This window comes from Musca autumnalis, unplaced genomic scaffold (genome assembly GCF_047663935.1).
Source record: "Musca autumnalis isolate F117 unplaced genomic scaffold, ASM4766393v1 scaffold_1, whole genome shotgun sequence".
In the NCBI taxonomy this organism is placed as follows: domain Eukaryota; kingdom Metazoa; phylum Arthropoda; class Insecta; order Diptera; family Muscidae; genus Musca; species Musca autumnalis.
The window spans coordinates 90,666,330-90,685,043 of record NW_027411644.1 but is presented as its reverse complement, the minus strand read 5'-3'; the positions used below and the strand labels follow the sequence as shown (position 1 = coordinate 90,685,043).

The following is an 18,714-nucleotide window of genomic DNA, read 5'->3' as shown; positions in this document are numbered from 1 at the left end:
TTAAAATCACTGCAGCCAAAACCACTCAACTAACTCTAGTAACATTGTGGTTACAACCCATCAAATCAGCCACATTCCACGAACTGGAGATAGGCCCAGAGCCAGATTAAGCGGAAAAACGAACTTACATACATATCATATGATGTTATAATAACAACAAATTGTGTGCACCCGGTCTAATAAATGACGTATCCTGGAAACCCGTCATTTCGCTATCATCGTCCCGTTAACAGCCCACCCGACTTCATAAGCTATGATAACCGTACTTATCTGAATCATGGAAAAGCTGATCGACAAGTGTTCAGAAAAATTACCAATCACCGCTTCAGATAGCTAGACATTTCCTCAAATTCTCTGGTAGCTGAAAGAAATTTCAGCCGCTGCAGCAGCTCGCTATATAGAAATTCGATTAAATTTCCCAGGAGAGACGACGAGAATAACAAATGAGTGAGATTAGCTTTGTTGTACGAACCCTAAGGACCTAAGAGTAAGGGAACCTACACTTGAAGTCAACAGGCTAGTAGGCGAGAATAAGCGGAAAAATTGGCTAGACCACCGGAAACATTAAATTGTGGGAAACGGACTCATCGTCATTTTAGTTAGTGGATGCAGGATTATTAGAGCCTTTGGGCTATTATCTCAGGAAGAATGGACTTACTACCGACAGAAATTTTGTTATCGTAAAACGATCGTGAGGGCAACCTGTTGCTCAAAAATTCAATACCATCGGAGACATGTCCTTAGATTGCGATACCTCCCACAAAAGTGTTTGCAAATCACTTTTGTGGGAGGTATCGGAAGGAGTAGACCAATATAGTCGATATTCGAACCGATTGTGTCGAATAACGATGTGCAAATGTGCAAAGTTTTGCTACTTCCTTCGAGGGTTATATGCGCATTACAATCAAGGTAGTGAACCGATATTGTTTTCTATTAAGGAAAAAATCCTCAGATTCCTAAAAAATCCTCCGGTCCCTGAGGATTGTTTTCGATATAGGAAAAAATTCGCAGGTCCCATAGTATTATTTTTATTCAGGAAAATATTCCCTGGGAATTGTTTTCGGTATACTAAAATTTCCTTAGGGCCCTAAGGATTGTTTTCATTTAAGGAAAAAACAATCCGCAGTGACTTAAAAATCTTTGTCCTATACAAAAACAATATGTAGTGACCTCCGAAATTTGTTCCTTGCTGAAAACAATCCTAAGAGACCCGAACAAATATTTCCCTAGACAGATCCTCAGGGATGTGAAGACTTTTTTCCTATACAGTATGCACGCCTCAGGGACCCATATGGAAATCAGTCTTCTTCCCATATGGAAATAAATCTTCAGGGACCTGAGGATTTTTTTCCCGTATAGAAAACCATCCTTAGATATCTGAGAATTTTTTTCCGATATAGAAAACCGTCATCGTCAGGCACCGGAGGAAGTTTTTCTATATGTTAAATAATTCTCAGGAGACTGAAGATTTTTTCCGCCATGGAAAACAATCCGCAGTGACTTAAGAAATTTTTTCCTATACAGAAAACCATTTCTCCGATATCTAAGGATGGTTTTCTATATATTGGTTTTGTATAGGACAAACATTATTCACTGCGGATTGTTTTCCATGACAAACATTATTAAGTCACTGCGGATTGTTTTCCATGGCGGAAAAACCCCTTCAGGTCACAGAGGATTGTTTTCTATATATGAAAAAAATCACCTTCTTCGAACTTCGAATCTTCATCGTATAAAACGGTTTTCGTTTAAACATTATTTCGATGAGGCTCAGGCTGAGGGTATAAATATAAAAAAAAACTTTTAAAATTACTCACCTATTTTTATCTTCACACCCCGGCGGCACCTCATCATCTCGTGCTGTGATTTGTGGTACATCACGGAATTCCTCAAAGATACGCAGCTTTTCACTTGCAAATTTCGCCAAATCATGCACTCCCATGGCGTTGTGTCGTATCGAAGGATCATCAAAAGCCAAATTACCATAGGTTCGCTTCGAAGAACGGAATGCACTACCTTTGCGTATGCTGCCACCACCAATGGAACCATTATCGATGGCATATTCATCAAGGCTAACGGGACGGCAACGTTGACTATAGGAAGTTTGTTTTTGACGTTTACGCATTAGATAGAGGAAGGCAACGAGGAGTATTAGGGCAATGACACCAATCACAGAAACGGTAATGGCAATAATCACGTTGACATCAGTTTCTCCCGCCGAGGCATCGGTATTTTTGGTAAACATGTTGTTGTCGCCGCCGCCACCACCACCAATCATGATGGTATCTAAGGGTGGTAGGGATTTGCCTCCAGCTCCTCCGCCAATGTCAGCTGTTTGTATCACCATTGTTGTGGTGTTGGGAGGACTTGCAGATGTAGGTGGTATCATTGTGGTTGTAGAGTTTTCTATATAATTTTTGAGTGTTGTTGTTGTTATTGTTGGGGGAATTTCTGTTGTTGTTGATGTGGAGGCTTCTGTGGAGGTACTACTGCTTGTAATAATTTTATATATGTCTTCTACACCCTTTAGTGTGGTAGTTGAGGTACTTGCCTCTTCTTCTGTAGCTGTTGCTATAATTATCGGTATGCTTGTTGTGGTTGATGTACTGCTAGTAGTTGTTGTTGTTGAATCATCCAATAAACTTATAAAGGTCTCTTCGGTGGCTGCTGAAGTTGAGGTTGTTGTGATTGTTGTTGTCTCTGGCAAACTCATGATTGTTGTTGTTGTAAAGATGATGCCTTTGTTGTCATGCTCTATATCGGCTTCGTAGCCCCCCGAACCCTCTACTTCAGGCTCTTCTGTTGTAGTTGCTGTTGGCCTTTGTGTTCCTCCACCTCTTAGAGGGAACTTAAAATAGGTATCTACCCCTTTTTCTGTGCTTGTGGTGGTGATGTTGACTTCGTCTTCCACTTCCCTTTCTCCTTTGTCTGTTGTTGCTGTTTCCTTGTTTGGCTGAGAGCTTAATGTTGAGGTAATTATATCCAAGTTTTCATTCAGTATCGCCGCCGTAGTAGTTGTATAAACCTCCTCAACAACAGGTGTTTCATTGCCAATTGTTGGTGTTGTTGTTGTATCAATTTCCTGTCCAGTCTTATTTTCCAATTCCTCCTTCTCTTGTTCCTCCTTGGCCCCTGGCGTGGTTGTTGTTTCTAACCCAATTATTATGACCTTTTCTGTTGTTGCTGTTGTATTTGTTATTTGTTCTTGAATCCCCTCCTCCTGCTTCGCCTCACCTTCTTTGGTTTCTTGTTGAGGTTTAGGGGTTGTTGTCGCTTCCAAAGCCTTATCGTTTATCTGTTCTGCTATAGAGGATGACGTAGTATTTTCTTTAGCCGCCGCCGCCGTTGCCTCTAGTGGAATATCTGTGGTTGTTGGTGTAGTTTGGTTTGATTCTGTTGTTGTTGTAGAACTTGTTGTGGTATTTGCGAGCAACACTTGCTGCTGCTTCTCATTCAAATGCGTTTTAATTGTACTTGAGGAGAATTGCTGCCCCTCTGACGTTGTTGATTCCACCGCCACCACCACACCATCGGATGGCTCTTGAACCGCTAACGTAGTTGTTTCTATACTAACTGGCGATGTTGTTGTTGTTGTATTTTCAATATTTATCGATTGTTTTTGTTGTAATTCATCAGCATTGTTGCCATTTTGGTCAATAACTTCCGCTAGACGAACTTTTTCAGTTGTTGTTAGGGGTTCGGTATTTGACTCCGCCGCGTTACTGCTTTCGGTTTTTGTTGCTGGTATTACAAATTTGGGTTTATATGTTGTAACCTCTAAATCCACACGATTTTCATTCTCTCGTTTTACGGTTTCCGTAAAATTTAAATTTAATTCCGATTCCGACGACGACGTTGTTGTTACCGTTACCGCTGTTGTATTCTCCTCGGATGGTTGAACAAAACTGTTAACACTTGACTCTACAGTTGTTTTTTGCACTGTCGGACTCTCCCGCATAACAGCTGTTTCCGTAGTTACTGGTGCTGGTGGTTGGTTGCCGCTCTCCGACGACGACTCTGTTATGTTATTGATAAAGCTCTGCTCTCCTGCTAATGTTACGATGCCGTTGTTGATGACACCCTCAGTGCTCTCATTACCAGCTGTTGTGTTGGGATTTTGTTGTTGTTGCTGCTGGCTTGTTAAAGTCAAGTTTGTGTCAGGTGGTTGTTGTTGCCGTTCATGTGTCACTCCAATAACATTTTTGGGGCTTGCCACAAATTCAACAAATGTTTCCGTTGCAGATTCCTCTCCTCCTCCACCATTACCACCATCAGCACTTCCATGAGATTCCCCCTTATTTTTCGCTTCTTGCTCTTCTGTTTCTTTGTCCGCCTTATCATTTGTCTCTGCAGCTGATAAGATTGTTGAATTTGCAGTGATTGTGTTTGAGCTATTACCAAGAAGTTCCAAAGTGCTTTTTATACCTTCTTCGTATTGTTCTGTGGTCTCCTCCATGCCAACTTTTTGGGTTATAATGTGGGACCAATCCAAAAGGGATTTTTCATTGAGGCTATTCGTTTTCATACCCACATCCGCAACATCCATGTTACCCTCTTGCATATGCAAAGAAGCACCACTGCCTTCCATTTTCGTCACATTTGCCTGAGACTGGGGATTTTTCATGCCAGCCAATGACCACACCTCCGCATGGTTGGGTAAATTCATTTGCAGGGCATTGGAGGAGTTTTCATTAATGAATTTCGGTTGCTTGGGCCGCAGTAAAGTTGAATTATTTTCCCCAAAATCAATATTATTGGCAATATGTTCCGGCTCCCGGGCATAGGGTAAGGTGGTGGATTCCAAATTCTCTCCATCATCATCCTTGCCAAACATAGAGCGACCATATTCCAGCTTATCCAAAGGTTTTTGGCTAGCATTTTCCTCCAATATTTTCTCGGTGGTTTTATCCGGCAAATCATTGGTAACCTCTTTCCAAGAGTCAGCATCCAGGGCATCTTGTATACCAAGGGCATTTGAGGAATTTGAAATTTTTATACCACCTGCCTGGGAAAACACCGTTTTTCCATTTTCATTAAGAGATCCCCTTAATTCTACTTGAATGTGATTGGTTTCCAGGCTATTATCAGGATTGATGGTTTGGGTCTTTGCTAAATCAGCTGTTTGATTTTGGTTAACAGCTGTTAGAGTTGCCACATTGCCAACATTATTGTCATGGGAGGAGGAATGTTCTTCAAAATGCTTGGGTTCTTCATTTTTTAAGGGACGATTTTTCAAACTTTCCGTCAATTTTCCACGCTGTTCTGCCACGTCTTTGACACCTTCAGCAGATTTTGTTGGAGTTTCTTTAGAAGAAATCTCATTTAAGGTATGGTTTCCGGGATGAACATCTTCTTCGTCCAAACCTCTAAATGATTTTCTCAACTCTTTTTGACCATTGAAGCCTAGATTTGCAATGGTTTTGTCCTCAGACCCTTGATTTTTACTGGTTGGTTCCGTTTCTTTTAAAGAATTTTCCATGGAGGATTTTAGAGAAGTTGGGGCGCCACTTTCTTTGGAAGAATGGTCGTTTATGGCATTACCAAAACCATTGGAGTCTAAATGGGATTGTGGGTGATTTTGGGATGCTTCATCGACATTCTGGGATTCTTGAGGATTCTCATAAGCACTCTGAGATTCCTTTTGATCTATACCCGAGTCTCTTAGGGAAGTTTTCTGGGATTCTGGATTTTTAATATCATTTTGGGAAATTTCCACAAGTTTCTGGGATTCTTGGGAATTGGCAGAAGCACTTAGGGATTCCTTTTGGCCTGTAGCTTTTCCCTCTAACGGCTGAGGACTTTCCTTGCTGTTTGGTAGTAGGTTTTGAGATTCTTGAGTACTTCCATGGTCGTCTGGGCCAGCACTTTGAGGTTCCTGGGGATTTCCAGTTAAACGCTGGGATTTGTCATTGGAATTTTGGGATCCAAGGAGATTTCCATGAGTAGTAGGTTTTTCATCAGTGTTAGACTGGTTAGTGGACTCTTGACTATTTCCCTGTTGCACAGAGTCAGTAGTTTGAGATTCTTGAGGATTTTCCGCCAGACTCTGGGATTTTGTATTGCCTTCTTGAGATTCATGGAGATTTCCTTGAATAGTTGCTGCCATTTTTTCAGATTCTTGAAGGTTCTGGGAATTTGAGTTGCCGCTTTTGGACTCATGAGAAGTTCCTTGTTGGCTTTCCAAAGTATTCTGAGATTCTTTAGGACTTTCTGCAATGCTGTGCGATTTTGAGTTGGCATTTTGAGATTCTTGAACATTTCCTTGTCGATCTTCCATAGTAATCTGAGATTCTTTTGAACTTTTGGCAAGGTTCTGGGATTCTGAGTTGCCATTTTTAGATTCCTGGTGATTTTCATGAGCCTTCAAGGTATTTTCTATGTCTGAGGCTTTGGCATTTTCCTCTACAATCTGAGAATCAAAAAGTTTCTCGGATTTTGTGTTGCCATTTTGGGATTCCAGGTGATTTTCATTAGCCTTTAAGTTATTCTCTGGATCCGAGGCTTTCTTGTTGACATTTTGGGATTCTACAGCATTTTCATTGTCTTTTAAAGAATTCCCCATTCCCTGGAATCCATTGGTATTCTCTTGTAGGATTCCTGAAACAGTTTGTGACTCCTCCTCAATCGCCTTCCCCAAAATTATTTGCGATCCTTGGAGATTTTCTTTGCCTTTAAGCGAATTTTCATGGGCAGCAGATTCACTTAATTTCAAATCAAATGGAGATTCTTGAGAAGTTTTACTCTGAGACTCCTGCGTATTTCCATTATTTTGCGAAAGTACTACGTCATTTGTTCCCTTCGACACCTCGGATTCCTGGAGATTTTCTTGACGCCCGTTTGAAAGCCCATTTGGTTTTTGAGACTCCTGGGAGTTTAGGTTATCCATTCCCAAGATCTCTTGGGTATCATGGAAATTTCCATTTAAAACTACCTGTTTCTTCATTGCCGTTGTGGAGCCTTCCTGTAAGCTACCCAATGCCTTGTGAGATTCTTGAGTATTTTCGAAATTAAGAGAACTTTCCAGATTCTCATGAGTGATGTTAACGCTCAGGATTGGTCGAGAATTTTGGGAGTGAGAAATAAATTCCACATCTTTTTGCAAAGATTTAGGAGAACTCGAAGTTGCTGTTCCCTCTTCCCTGGTAGGGACATTGGCAGCTTTTGCGGCAACTAATTGGGGTTCCCTTCCTTCCACCTTTTCCTGTGCAGAGTCACGATCTCTGGCCATTTTTTCTTTGGCAAGCGGTGTTAGAACCATAATATTTCCCAAATCTGAACTGGTGTTAGTTGCTTCCCCGTGAAGAGAACTGTGATCATTTCCCGCCAATCCTGAGGATGTAGAATCCTCCTGTCCTAATTCCTTGGAAATAATGTCATTTAAGAAATGAGCGTTACTGCCTTGCATTTTTTCACCCAAATTATCCATCAATTTCAGAATGGGATTTTCCGTTGCAAGTGGCGCCCGATGTGGGGCCTCATTCAGATTTTCTTCGTTAGCAACAGATTGATTGGTAAGCTTATTGGTCAATAAGGTATCTTCTCCTCCTAAAGCTTTCCCATTTAAAGCAATTTCATTATGTTGTGAAGCCTGCTCATGGGAAGCAGATTCCACGGGTTGCATTAACAATTTTGTTGATGTGCTGGGCGTTTGGTCTGCCAACTTCAACGACATCGATGGTGCTTGGTTCAATTCCCTTACTTCAATGTCAGGGTCATTATGGTTGGCCCTTATCGACGACAATAACACGGTATTTGGTGGCGTTGCTGTGGTTGGCATTACCATTCCGCCTGTCATGTTCATAGCTAAGGGAATTTCTCTTTTTTTGATAACACCCGCTTGGGCGTTTCGCACAAAAACGCCAGCTATTAATAGGCAACATGTTAAAGCTATTGGCGTCGTTACATTCTCAAATGGTTTACAGCGACGACAACGACGACGATGATGATGACGTTTGCTAGGTGGTGGAGGCAATGACATATTACAACACTTTGTGTTTTCTTTATTCAAAACAAATTGGGCACAGAACGTGCCTACCAAAAACAAGAAAAAATGACAGTTAAAAATTAGTTTTCTAAATGGAATTATTAAGGCGTTTATGATGGGGGCATTTGGAGAGCTTTTGCGAAATTCTCTTGAAATTGAAAATTGTTTCTTTACATTAAGATTTTCATGGAAAAATTCAATGTCAAGCTCCACTTTGTCATTTCTTGTGGAGGATGGTGGTTGGCATTTCCTTCTCCTCTGCTCCTCCTCTTCGTTGTTAATTTAGTTATTAGATTTCGTTGACTTAGTTTTGTTTTGGGCCTTTTCAGTTCATGACCACATGTAGCGTAGCCATTTCTTAATGTTGTTGTAAATGGAATGTTATGTTTTTTTGTAGAAAATCTGTAAAGAGAGAGGTAGAAAACAAAAATGAAAGTGTGAGATTTTTCGAAAATGTAGTTCTGAACGCTTAATTCTTATCTTCCTCCAAAAGAATATTATTAAATTCACCATATCTTATCACATTTTCTGACATTGTAACACGCACAACAACCTTCGTAGTTGAATGAATTTGAAAATACCTGAGAATTACCTTCACATGATTACCCGATTTATGGGAAAATTATTCTTTATCAGGCCATTTATTGTAGGTTAACGAGTGAAAAGTTCTTACATTTCTAAAGGTTTCTAATCTCGGAATATTTGCAAAATTGAAGATAAGAGTATCTTTAGCCAAATAATTTTGGATTTGGATTAATTCTTAGGATGTTAATTCATGATATGCTCAATTGGAAATGATATTCCTTATGGTATGAGGGAAGCTTTTAATATTTGTTTGAAGATTTTCTTCCTAATTATTGGCAAATTTAAGAATGAGCCTTCGGGTTTGAAGATTGGCGCCCGATGTGGGGCCATTTTGACATTTTTTTTATCTATTTTATGACCTAATGTCTAGTCTAATGTCCCTAATGTCTTGGAACGCATTTAAACCCCATAAATAACTTCTGGAATGTTCCTGTATATCAATTCAGATCATTTTATAATACGATCGACATTCATTAGAAATAACGTTAATTATGTTCCCACAACATCCCCAAAGGAATAAAGGAAACTTCTCTTTCAAATTATTAGGTAATTAAGGAAATGGCTCGGGCTTTGGAAAACTGGCGCCCGAGCTGCGTTTGGAATGCTCTTGCTTTTGTATTATAGATATTTGAAACTAATAGTTTCGAGAATATTGTCTTCACTCAGCAAACAAAACTGCGCTTGAGTGACTGGCTTTCGATCAGTTTTAAACAGATTAGGGTAATCTTCAATATTTCCCTGGTGAGATTCTTTAGGATTTTCGACATGATTCTGGGATTTTTCATTTCCATTTCCCGTACTCATGGGAGGAAGATTGCTTGGGTTCTTCATTTTTTAACAGAAGGGTTTTCAAACTTTCCGACAATTTTCACGTTGACCTTCGACATCTGTGACACCTTCTTTGACACCTGGCGCCCGAGTTGCGTTTGGAATGCTCTCTTATAGATTTTTGAAACTAATTATAGTTTCGAGAGATTATCTTCACTTAGCAAATCAAACTGCATGAAATTGGTCCCATTTTTTATTTAATTTTCATGAGTGACTGGATTTCGATCAGTGTTAAACAGATTAGGGTAATCTTCAATATTTCTCTGGTGAGGTTCTTTGGGATTGTCGACATGTTTTTGGGTTTTTTCATTTCCATTTCCCGTACTCAGGAAGGAGGAAGATTGCTTGGGTTCTTAATTTTTTTAACTGAAGGTTTTTCAAACTTTCTGACAATTTTCCACGTTGATCTTTGACAGCATTGACACCTTCAAAAGTTTTTTTGGAGTTTCCTTTGAAAAAATCTCATTTATGATTTCCGGGATCTTACTCGTCTAGACCTCTAAAAGATTTTCTCAACTCTTTTTGCGCATTGGATCCTAGATTCCATATTATTCCAGCTTATCCAAAGGTTTTTGGGTAGCATTTTCCTCCAATATTTTCTCGGTGGTTTTCGGTCTCGGTGGCAAATCATTGGTAACCTCTTTCCAAGAGTCAGCATCCAGGGCATCTTGAATGCCAAGGGCAGCTGAAGAATTTGAAATTGTAATACCACCTACCTGGGAAAATACCGTGTTTCCGTTTTCATTAAGAGATCCCCTTAATTCTACTTGAATGTGATTGGTTTCCAAGCTATTATCAGGATTGATGGTTTGGGTCTTGGCTAAATCTGCTGTTTGATTTTGGTTAACAGCTGTTAGAGTTGCCACATTGCCAACATTATTGTCATGGGAGGAGGAATGTTCTTCAAAATGTTTGTGTTCTTCATTTTTTAAGGGAAGATTTATCAAACTTTCCGACAATTTTCCAAGTTGTTCTGCCACATCTTTGACACCTTCGGCAGCTTTTGTTGGACTTTCTTTGGAAGAAATGTCATTTAAAGTGTGGTTTCCGGAATGAACGTCTTCTTCGTCCAGACTTCTAAATGATTTCCTAACTCTTTTTCACTATTGAATTTGCAATGGTTTTGGCCTCAGACCCTTGATTTTTACCGGTGGGTTCCGTTTCGTTTAAAGAATTTTCCATTGAGGATTTTAGAGAAGTTTGGGCGCCACTTTCTTTGGAGGAATGGTCGTTTATGGTATTACCAAAACCATTGGAGTCTAACTGGGATTGTGGGTGATTTTGGGATGCTTCAACTACATTCTGGGATTCTTGGGGATTCTCATAAGCACTTTGAGGGTCCTTTTGATCTATACCCAAGTCACTTAGGGAAGTTTTCTGGGATTCTGGATTTTTAATATCATTTTGGGAAGTTTCGACAAGTTCCTGGGATTCTTGGGAATTCGCAGAAGCACTTAGGGATTCCTTTTGGCCTGTAGCTTTTCCCTCTAACGGCTGAGGACTTTCCTTGCTGTTTGGTAGTAGGTTTTGAGATTCTTGAGTACTTCCATGGTCGTCTGGGCCAGTACTTTGAGGTTCCTGGGGATTTTCAGTTAAACGCTGGGATTTTTCATTGGCATTTTGGGATCCAAGGAGATTTTCATGAGTAGTAGGCTTTTTTTTTTTGAATTTCGGTTGCTTGGGCCGCAGTAAAGTTGAATTATTTTCCCCAAAATCAATATTGTTGGCAATATGTTCCGGCTCCCGGGAATAAGGTAAAGTTGTGGATTCCTCCCCATCATCATCCTTGCCAAACATAGAGCGACCATATTCCAGCATATCCAAAGGTTTTTGGCTAGCATTTTCCTCCAATATTTTCTCGGTGGTTTTATCCGGCAAATCATTGGTAACGTCTTTCCAGGAGTCAGCATCCAGGGCATCTTGAATGCCAAGGCAGCTGAAGATTTTGAAATTGTAATACCACCTACCTGGGAAAATACCGTGTTTCCGTTTTCATTAAGAGATCCCCTTAATTCTACTTGAATGTGTTTGGTTTCCAGGCTATTATCAGGATTGATGGTTTGGGTCTTGGCTAAATCTGCTGTTTGATTTTGGTTAACAGCTGTTAGAGTTGCCACATTGCCAGCATTATTCTCATGGGAGGAGGAATGTTCTTCAAAATGTTTGTGTTCTTCATTTTTTAAGAGAAGATTTTTCAAACTTTCCGACAATTTTCCAAGTTGTTCTGCCACGTCTTTGACACCTTCGGCAGCTTTTGTTGGACTTTCTTTGGAAGAAATCTCATTTAAGATGTGGTTTCCGGGATGAACGTCTTCTTCGTCCAGACCTCTAAATGATTTTCTTAATTCTTTTTCACTATTGAATTTGCAATGGTTTTGGCCTCAGACCCTTGATTTTTACTGGTTGGTTCCGTTTCTTTTAAAGAATTTTCCATGGTGGATTTTAGAGAAGTTTGGGCGCCACTTTCTTTGGAGGAATGGTCGTTTATGGTAAAACCATTGGAGTCTAACCGGGATTGTGGGTGATTTTGGGATGCTTCAACTACATTCTGGGATTCTCATAAACACTTTGAGATTCCTTTTGATCTATACCTGAGTCTCTTTTTGCCCACTGGATCCTAGATTTGCAATGTTTTTGTTGTCCGTGATTTTGAATGATTGGTTCCGTTTTTTTTTGAAGAATTTGCCATGGGAGATTTCAGAGAAGGTAGTGTGCCTTTTTTTGGGGGAATGGTAATTTATGACATTACGAGAATCAGTGGGGTCTATTCCGGATGTTAACTGGGATTCTGGGTGATTTTATATGCTTCATCAACTTTGTGGGATTCTCAGAATTCAGGATTCCTTTTGGTCTGTATCTGAATCTGCTGGTGATGTCTCATCAAGTTACTGCGGATTTTGGGGATTCTCATAAATACTTTGGGATTATTTTTTGCATGGTACCTTTGCTCCCTGAAGGGAGGAACTTCCATAATATTTGGCAGTATGTTTTGAGATTCTTAAATATTTCCCTGGTTGTTTGGGGCAGTATTTTGGAATTCCTGGAGATTTTCAGTAAAATTAGGGAATTTTTCATTGGCATTTTGGGATCCAAGGAGATTTTCAGTGGTAGTTGGCTTTCCATCAGTGTGAAATAGATTAAAGGGCTCTTCATAATTTTCTTCCCTTGCGCCAACATTTTAAGATTCTTGGGGATTATCCGCAAGATTCTGAGATTTTGTATTGCCTTCTTGGGATTCATGAGGATTTCCTTGAATGGTTGGCAAAATTTTTTTTTCTGACTCTTGAATAGTTTTCTGAAGAGTCCCCAATGTTTTCTGAGATTCTGTTTAACTTTCTGCAAGGTTCTAAGATTTTGTGTTACCATTTTGGAATTCATGAAAATTTCCTTGTTGGCTTTCCAAAGTATTCTGAGATTCTTTTAGGCTTTCTCTAAACTTCAGGGATTCAAGGTGATTTTCATTGTCCTTTAAAGTATTTTCTGTCGTTGAGGCTTTGGTATTTTCCAAAACAATCTGAGAACCAACAAGGTTCTGTGTTTTTAAGTTGTAATTTTGGCATTAAAGGTGATTTTCATTATCATTTAACGTATTTTCTTTTCCTATCTGGTTGGCCGAAGTAAAACCTTGACGAACGGATTCCAAATTGTCTGAAATGGATTACTCCCAAACACACTCTGGGTCTAAAACCTCGCTATCTCGTTAGCCTAAATGCTGAGAGTATAAAAAAAACATTTTTGGTTGAAGGATTTTCCCTAAGTGATTGGATAAAATAATATTATCTGTCTAATAGCGCCCTACTTGAGGCCTCTCTAATATCTTCTTCGCTTCAGAGCCTTGATTTGAATCAAGTCCGGTATGAAGAAAATGTTGTTAAATGAAGTTTATATACATAGAGTCAAACAGAGTCCCAAAGGAATTCTAGGAGAACAAATTGGGACAAATTCAGGGCGCTGGCGGCCCCAAAAATGTCTGAGAACAATCGTCTACACAAAGTGGAAGAAGTCTAGGGAGCTGTGGATGGCCTTACCAAAACTTTCCTGACTTGAAGGCATAAAAATTTGTTTTTGGTTGACAGATTTTCTCCAAACGATTGGCTACTTTAACAGTGGCGCCCGACGTAATGCCTCGTTGATATCTTCTTCACATTAGAACCTTCATTTTTGGAATTTGAAAATTTTTTCCATGATGTCGTCGCCGTAGTATCAAAGTATAATGTGATGTGCGACGAATTGTTCCCGAATGAACTGAGAGTTGCAATCATATAAACGACGTATCCCAATGGATATATCAGTGATAGTCATATGTAGCTAGTCGAGGGTTATCTAAGGGACATTCTCATCTCAGATGATGTTGATCAAAGCAATGTACAGCTTGGATAGTCAGAACTGTACAAAGGAATTGAAGTTAGCCAAAAAGCAAAACGTCGGTCTTTGGATAGGAACTTGGAGATTTCTATTTGCCATCGTTAAAACTGGGGAAGAATATCTAAGAAGTCAAGGTGTGAAATGAAAAACATTTCTTTATATTTTTTTTTTTTATTTGACAGTTTTTTTCTTTTTGATTTCACATTTTCATAGAAACAGAATTGAGCCCCTGGAAAACATCCTTAGTATCTTCCAACCTGTGATCTCCGCCATCAATCAAGAAAACGGGAAGGCAGATGAACTAGTTAAATATGGCGCCCAATCAAGAAGCATAACAACCACTGATTCCATCCATATATTCCATATACATATATCACTTCGTTCTATCAATTGATGAAAAAGCCAAAGAATCCTGGTAAATGAAGCAAGGTGCAACGTGTCAAACTCGATTAGACCAATTTTATCAACTGAAATAACAAAATCTTATCTGTGTAAGCCAGCACTAGGGGCAGCGACAGGAGTCATTACTGGTCAACATCTGCCCGCTTTTGGAAGGTCATAACCGTCCAGTCTGCATCCCGTCGTTTCTGTTGGATCATACCATCTCCCTATAATTGTCTCCATCAGCAGATCGCCCGATTTCATCACCTCTGAACGACGCATTTTCATCAACCACGGGAAAGCTAATCACCGCTTCAGAGATCTGCTCAACGCTTCTGATATTCGGGTAGCAGAAAGGACATTCCGAGACATCATCACTGCTGCAGCCGATCGCCATATACCTTCTGGTCGAATGCCCGACGGAATTAGCAAATGAGCGTGATGACCGTTATCGTGTCAACCCCAGTGACCTTAGTGTCAGGGAGCTGACACTGGAAATTAACATGTTGGTCGGTGATCATAAGCGGAACGAGTGGTTAAATCATCTAAAGATTTGCAACATTGGAGCCGGAATAAATGAATTGTGAGCAACGGTTATGTCACTCTCGAACACTGCAAAGAAGGAAGATAGGACATCAGTCAGGCTTGGCGACGTTAAGCTGACTGATCGGAAGAGGTGCGCAAGTTATTTCAATCGACAGCTTGTCGATCACGCCTGGAGTTACAGGGCGAAGAGGCGAGTACTACGCCGTGGAGAAACCACCACCATTCACAATGGATGATGCTGCGAATGTCATCAGGAACACTAAATGATTCAAAGCGTTGGGTCCCAATGAAGTCTCCATGATAATGTTGCAATAGCTGGATGTGCCGGGAGTCAAGTATCTCACCAATGTTCTCAACCTGTCACAAGCCACCCACATTGTTCCCGAAGTCTGAAAATTGGGCATGGTGGTCCCGCTTTTAATGCCGTAGCAACAGCTCTTGAGACTTACTCCACCCAGCGTCAGAAACAGTTATGCAGTTGCAGATCAAAAGCATGGGTTTCGCCATCTCCACACATACATATTAGTTGGGCACTCAACCAGAGCAAGCCGTGTGATAGAACAGTGTTGATGGCTCTCGACTTAGCAAAAGCCGTTGATTCTGTCAAACACTCCATACCGTATAAGGACATCGAGCAGAGTACCCTCCGGCAAAGTTTGAAACGTTGGAAAATCAAAGTGTGGACGTCAGTCGTACGTGGAATTCAGGAACAAGAAGTCCAAGTCCCGCAGAGTGAAACAGGGAGTTCCCCAAGGCGGGGTGATATCTCCAGAACAGTTTTACCTCTACCCCTCCTGTATTACACCCCCTCCAGACGGCATTGAATTCGTAGCGTATGTGGATGATGTAATTTGTGAAAGGCTGAACTTCTATTTGACAGATCGTTAGCTATGCGGCGCCAGTGTGCTCCGCTAATATAAGTGCAACGCGATGGTAAAATATTCAAATCTGTCACAGAACAACAACAGGGTGCCTCCTCATGCTTTATATGGACCATCTACATGAGGATACAAAGATTCTTCCAGTACAGCAACACTAAGTAGTGCTCTTGTTGCTCAGGTGGACACGTCAGTAGGGATGTTCATGATCTAGAAATAGAGGTCTAACGTTACAAGAATGAACCCTAGATCAACAAGCCTATCAAACACGTTTAAATAGAATTCACACGGATGGAGTCCCAGATGCCATAAACAACTATCGTGTTAATGAGGTCCTCGGAATACATTCCCATCTATGGAGAGCTGAGAAGCGTCCTCTGCCAAGATGGCGATGGATGGCGCTGCCGTCTGAATTCCTATAGGGCAAAGATAGATGCACGCAAAACATCTGCCCAGCTTGCGACCACACAGGCCCGCACGCACACTGCACCTTTTCAACTGCCTTGCCAAACCTACTCAATTAACTCCAATAGATCTGTGGTTGCAATACAGCCCTTAAAACGCACATCGAACCTTATACCACTCTGAAAAAGGTGTCAGGGTTTCAACCACACAAAGCAGTATGAAAACGAGAGCCAAGATGCGTAAAGTGTGCTGGTAAAAACTTAACGAGTGACTGCGATAAACAAGTAGTGGAACTTCCTAAATGCGTTAACTGCCAGGAAACCATCCAGAAGGTCCATCCGCTGAGTCCAATTTTCAATGACTCGTTCAAGCTTTTCGACTGGTAACTGGCGAATAGCATGTCTAATGTTTTCTCCCAAGACCGGAATCGATGCGGCTTTATCCGCATACATTTTTGACTTTACATATTCTCACAGGAAAAAGTCTAACGGAGTGATATGGTGGTGGCCAATCGACTGGTCCAAAACGTTCTCACCTAAGTGTTCTTTCAATGAATCCATTGATTGATGCGATGTATGGCAAGTGGCGCCGTTTTGTTGAAACCAAATGTCGCCGAGATTACGAGCTTCAATTTCAGACATCACAGCGCAACTCTAGACTGCTTATACAATCAATCCAAGATGCGTTGTTACCAAATCCAAGTACAGAAAGAACGCCAGCAGTATAAGATTGGTCCATAGTGAGAGTGGAGTTAGATGAGTTGGTTTGGCTTGGCAGTTGAAATGGTGCAGAGTATCATACGGACTGGTGTTTGGTGTTGCATGCTGGACAGATGTTTTGCGTTGTGCCATCAATCTTGGCCCAGTAAGAATGGAGGAGGCTACACCAACCAGATCACAGTTGCGACAAAAACTGGCAGCTGTTGTTCTTCCGCTGCCACGGATGGGTGATCTACCAGGACAGTATTCTTACGCTAGGCTCTTATAGCCTGGCGACTGCATCAGCATAGCTTACCACAGACCGACTATCTTTACATCCCATCGAAGCAGACACATTCCTAGAACTGGAGATAGACCCGGAGTCAGATTAGGCAGAAATACGAACATATCAAATACTGTTACAACAACAACCAGGCAAACGTAATTTCTCTTGGATCAGATCATCTGCCTATTTTCATTTCCGCAATGAATTTTCCAACCATTCTTATGTTTGGACAGCAATGGGCCAAATGTTCTAAGTGAGACAAAATCCTACAGACGTTGGTTCGCTTAGACTATTAAAAGTCTGCACATTTTGGCAGCAAAATTCAGGTATTTTAAATGTTCCCAGGAAGGAATAAAATATTACTAATCGACAAATGTACATTTCCGTCAATGATACACTCGTAACAACAACTATAATTGTAGTCAATGTCATTGTCCTTCCAACCACACACACACCACACGCATTCTATATTGGGCAACTTATTAAAATCAAATCAAATATTCACTAATATTCCAAGATATCAATTGGTAAAAATCTATGACAAAAATTCCAACCCAAATACCAAAGGAAAGCGACAGAGAAACCATATGCCTCATAACCACCACACACCCGGAAATGAAATCAATGACGTAAGTCAAATTTTTTCGGATAATAAAAGCAAACATTTAAAACTTATGTAGAATTCAACACTACCCCTTCCCCTCTTTCATCCCCCTCCTCCTCATCTCTTTCAAAAACAATGTAATCAAGTGTCATTTTCATGCAACATTGCATGCAATTTTGTTATTTATGTCTCGACCTATGGAAAGGAGAGATAAGCTATGACATGGCAGCAGGACTACGACGATTCCTATGAAAGTCTATGGGGGAAATGAAAGAACATGAAAATAAACATGAACATTATGCTTATTTAAAAACGAATGATATAAGAAGAGAGAATTATATGGACAATAACATGGGTAGGTCGGATACAAGCTAAAAATATTAATAAATTAAATGGACATAATTTATGCTTGGCCAGGGTAATAAATATAGAAATTAGTTGAGAAACTTTGTTAGGATTTAGCAAAAGTTTGTGTTAAACATATAAATTATGAGGCTACAGGAGAGAGATTTTTTTTGAGTATCATATATATTTAGAGAAATAGGGAATTCGACAAGCATTGGCAATTCACGAAGTTAGACCAAATTTCTCAGATATTACGGGGTTATGACTTATACGGATAGCTACGCAATTTGCCAAGCACCACGAGAACGACATAGGGAGGAGAAGAGTGCTACGTCTCATTTGATCTCTTCCTGGCATGGCACAATTTTAGGTTTTCAGGATTTTGCCAGGAAGCGGTAAGTGCTATTGAAATGGGACTAAAGAAAATGTTGTAGCAGTAAAAAAATCCTCTACAACATTTTCTTTAGTCCAATTTCTAAAGGACTTGCCGCTTCCAAACAAAATCCTGAAACCCTAAGATAAATCTAAATTTTGTGAACTTTAACCGCGATTTATTTAAAAATCCCTCCAGTGATTTTTTTCTTGTTTTTGGATTTTTCTCATCTATGAACATTGTTTCTGTTTCAGATTCAATTTGAACGTCTATATCTCAAAAATGGTAAAACCTACAAAAATACCATTAAGGTAAATCATGTAGAGAATTTTCACTGCTACAACATTTTCTTTAGTCCGATTACGATAGGACTTGCGGTTTCCAAGCAAAATCGTGAAAACCTAAAGAAACTCTAAAAATGTAAACTTTGAACGCG

The 18,714-nt window shown here is 40.2% G+C and overlaps 1 protein-coding gene across 3 annotated transcripts in view; it reads right to left on the bottom strand.

The window, feature by feature from the left end:
• The window catches only part of LOC141403152 (uncharacterized), a 143,422-nt gene that overhangs the window by 36,460 nt on the left and 88,248 nt on the right, over positions 1 to 18,714 (bottom strand). For all 3 annotated transcript variants that reach the window (XM_073985317.1, XM_073985324.1, XM_073985319.1), the window contains exon 4: positions 1,818 to 8,386. In XM_073985317.1, coding sequence (XP_073841418.1) covers positions 1,818 to 7,978 — 6,161 coding nt within the window. In that variant the 5' untranslated portion in view covers positions 7,979 to 8,386. The remainder of the gene's footprint in view (positions 1 to 1,817; positions 8,387 to 18,714) is intronic.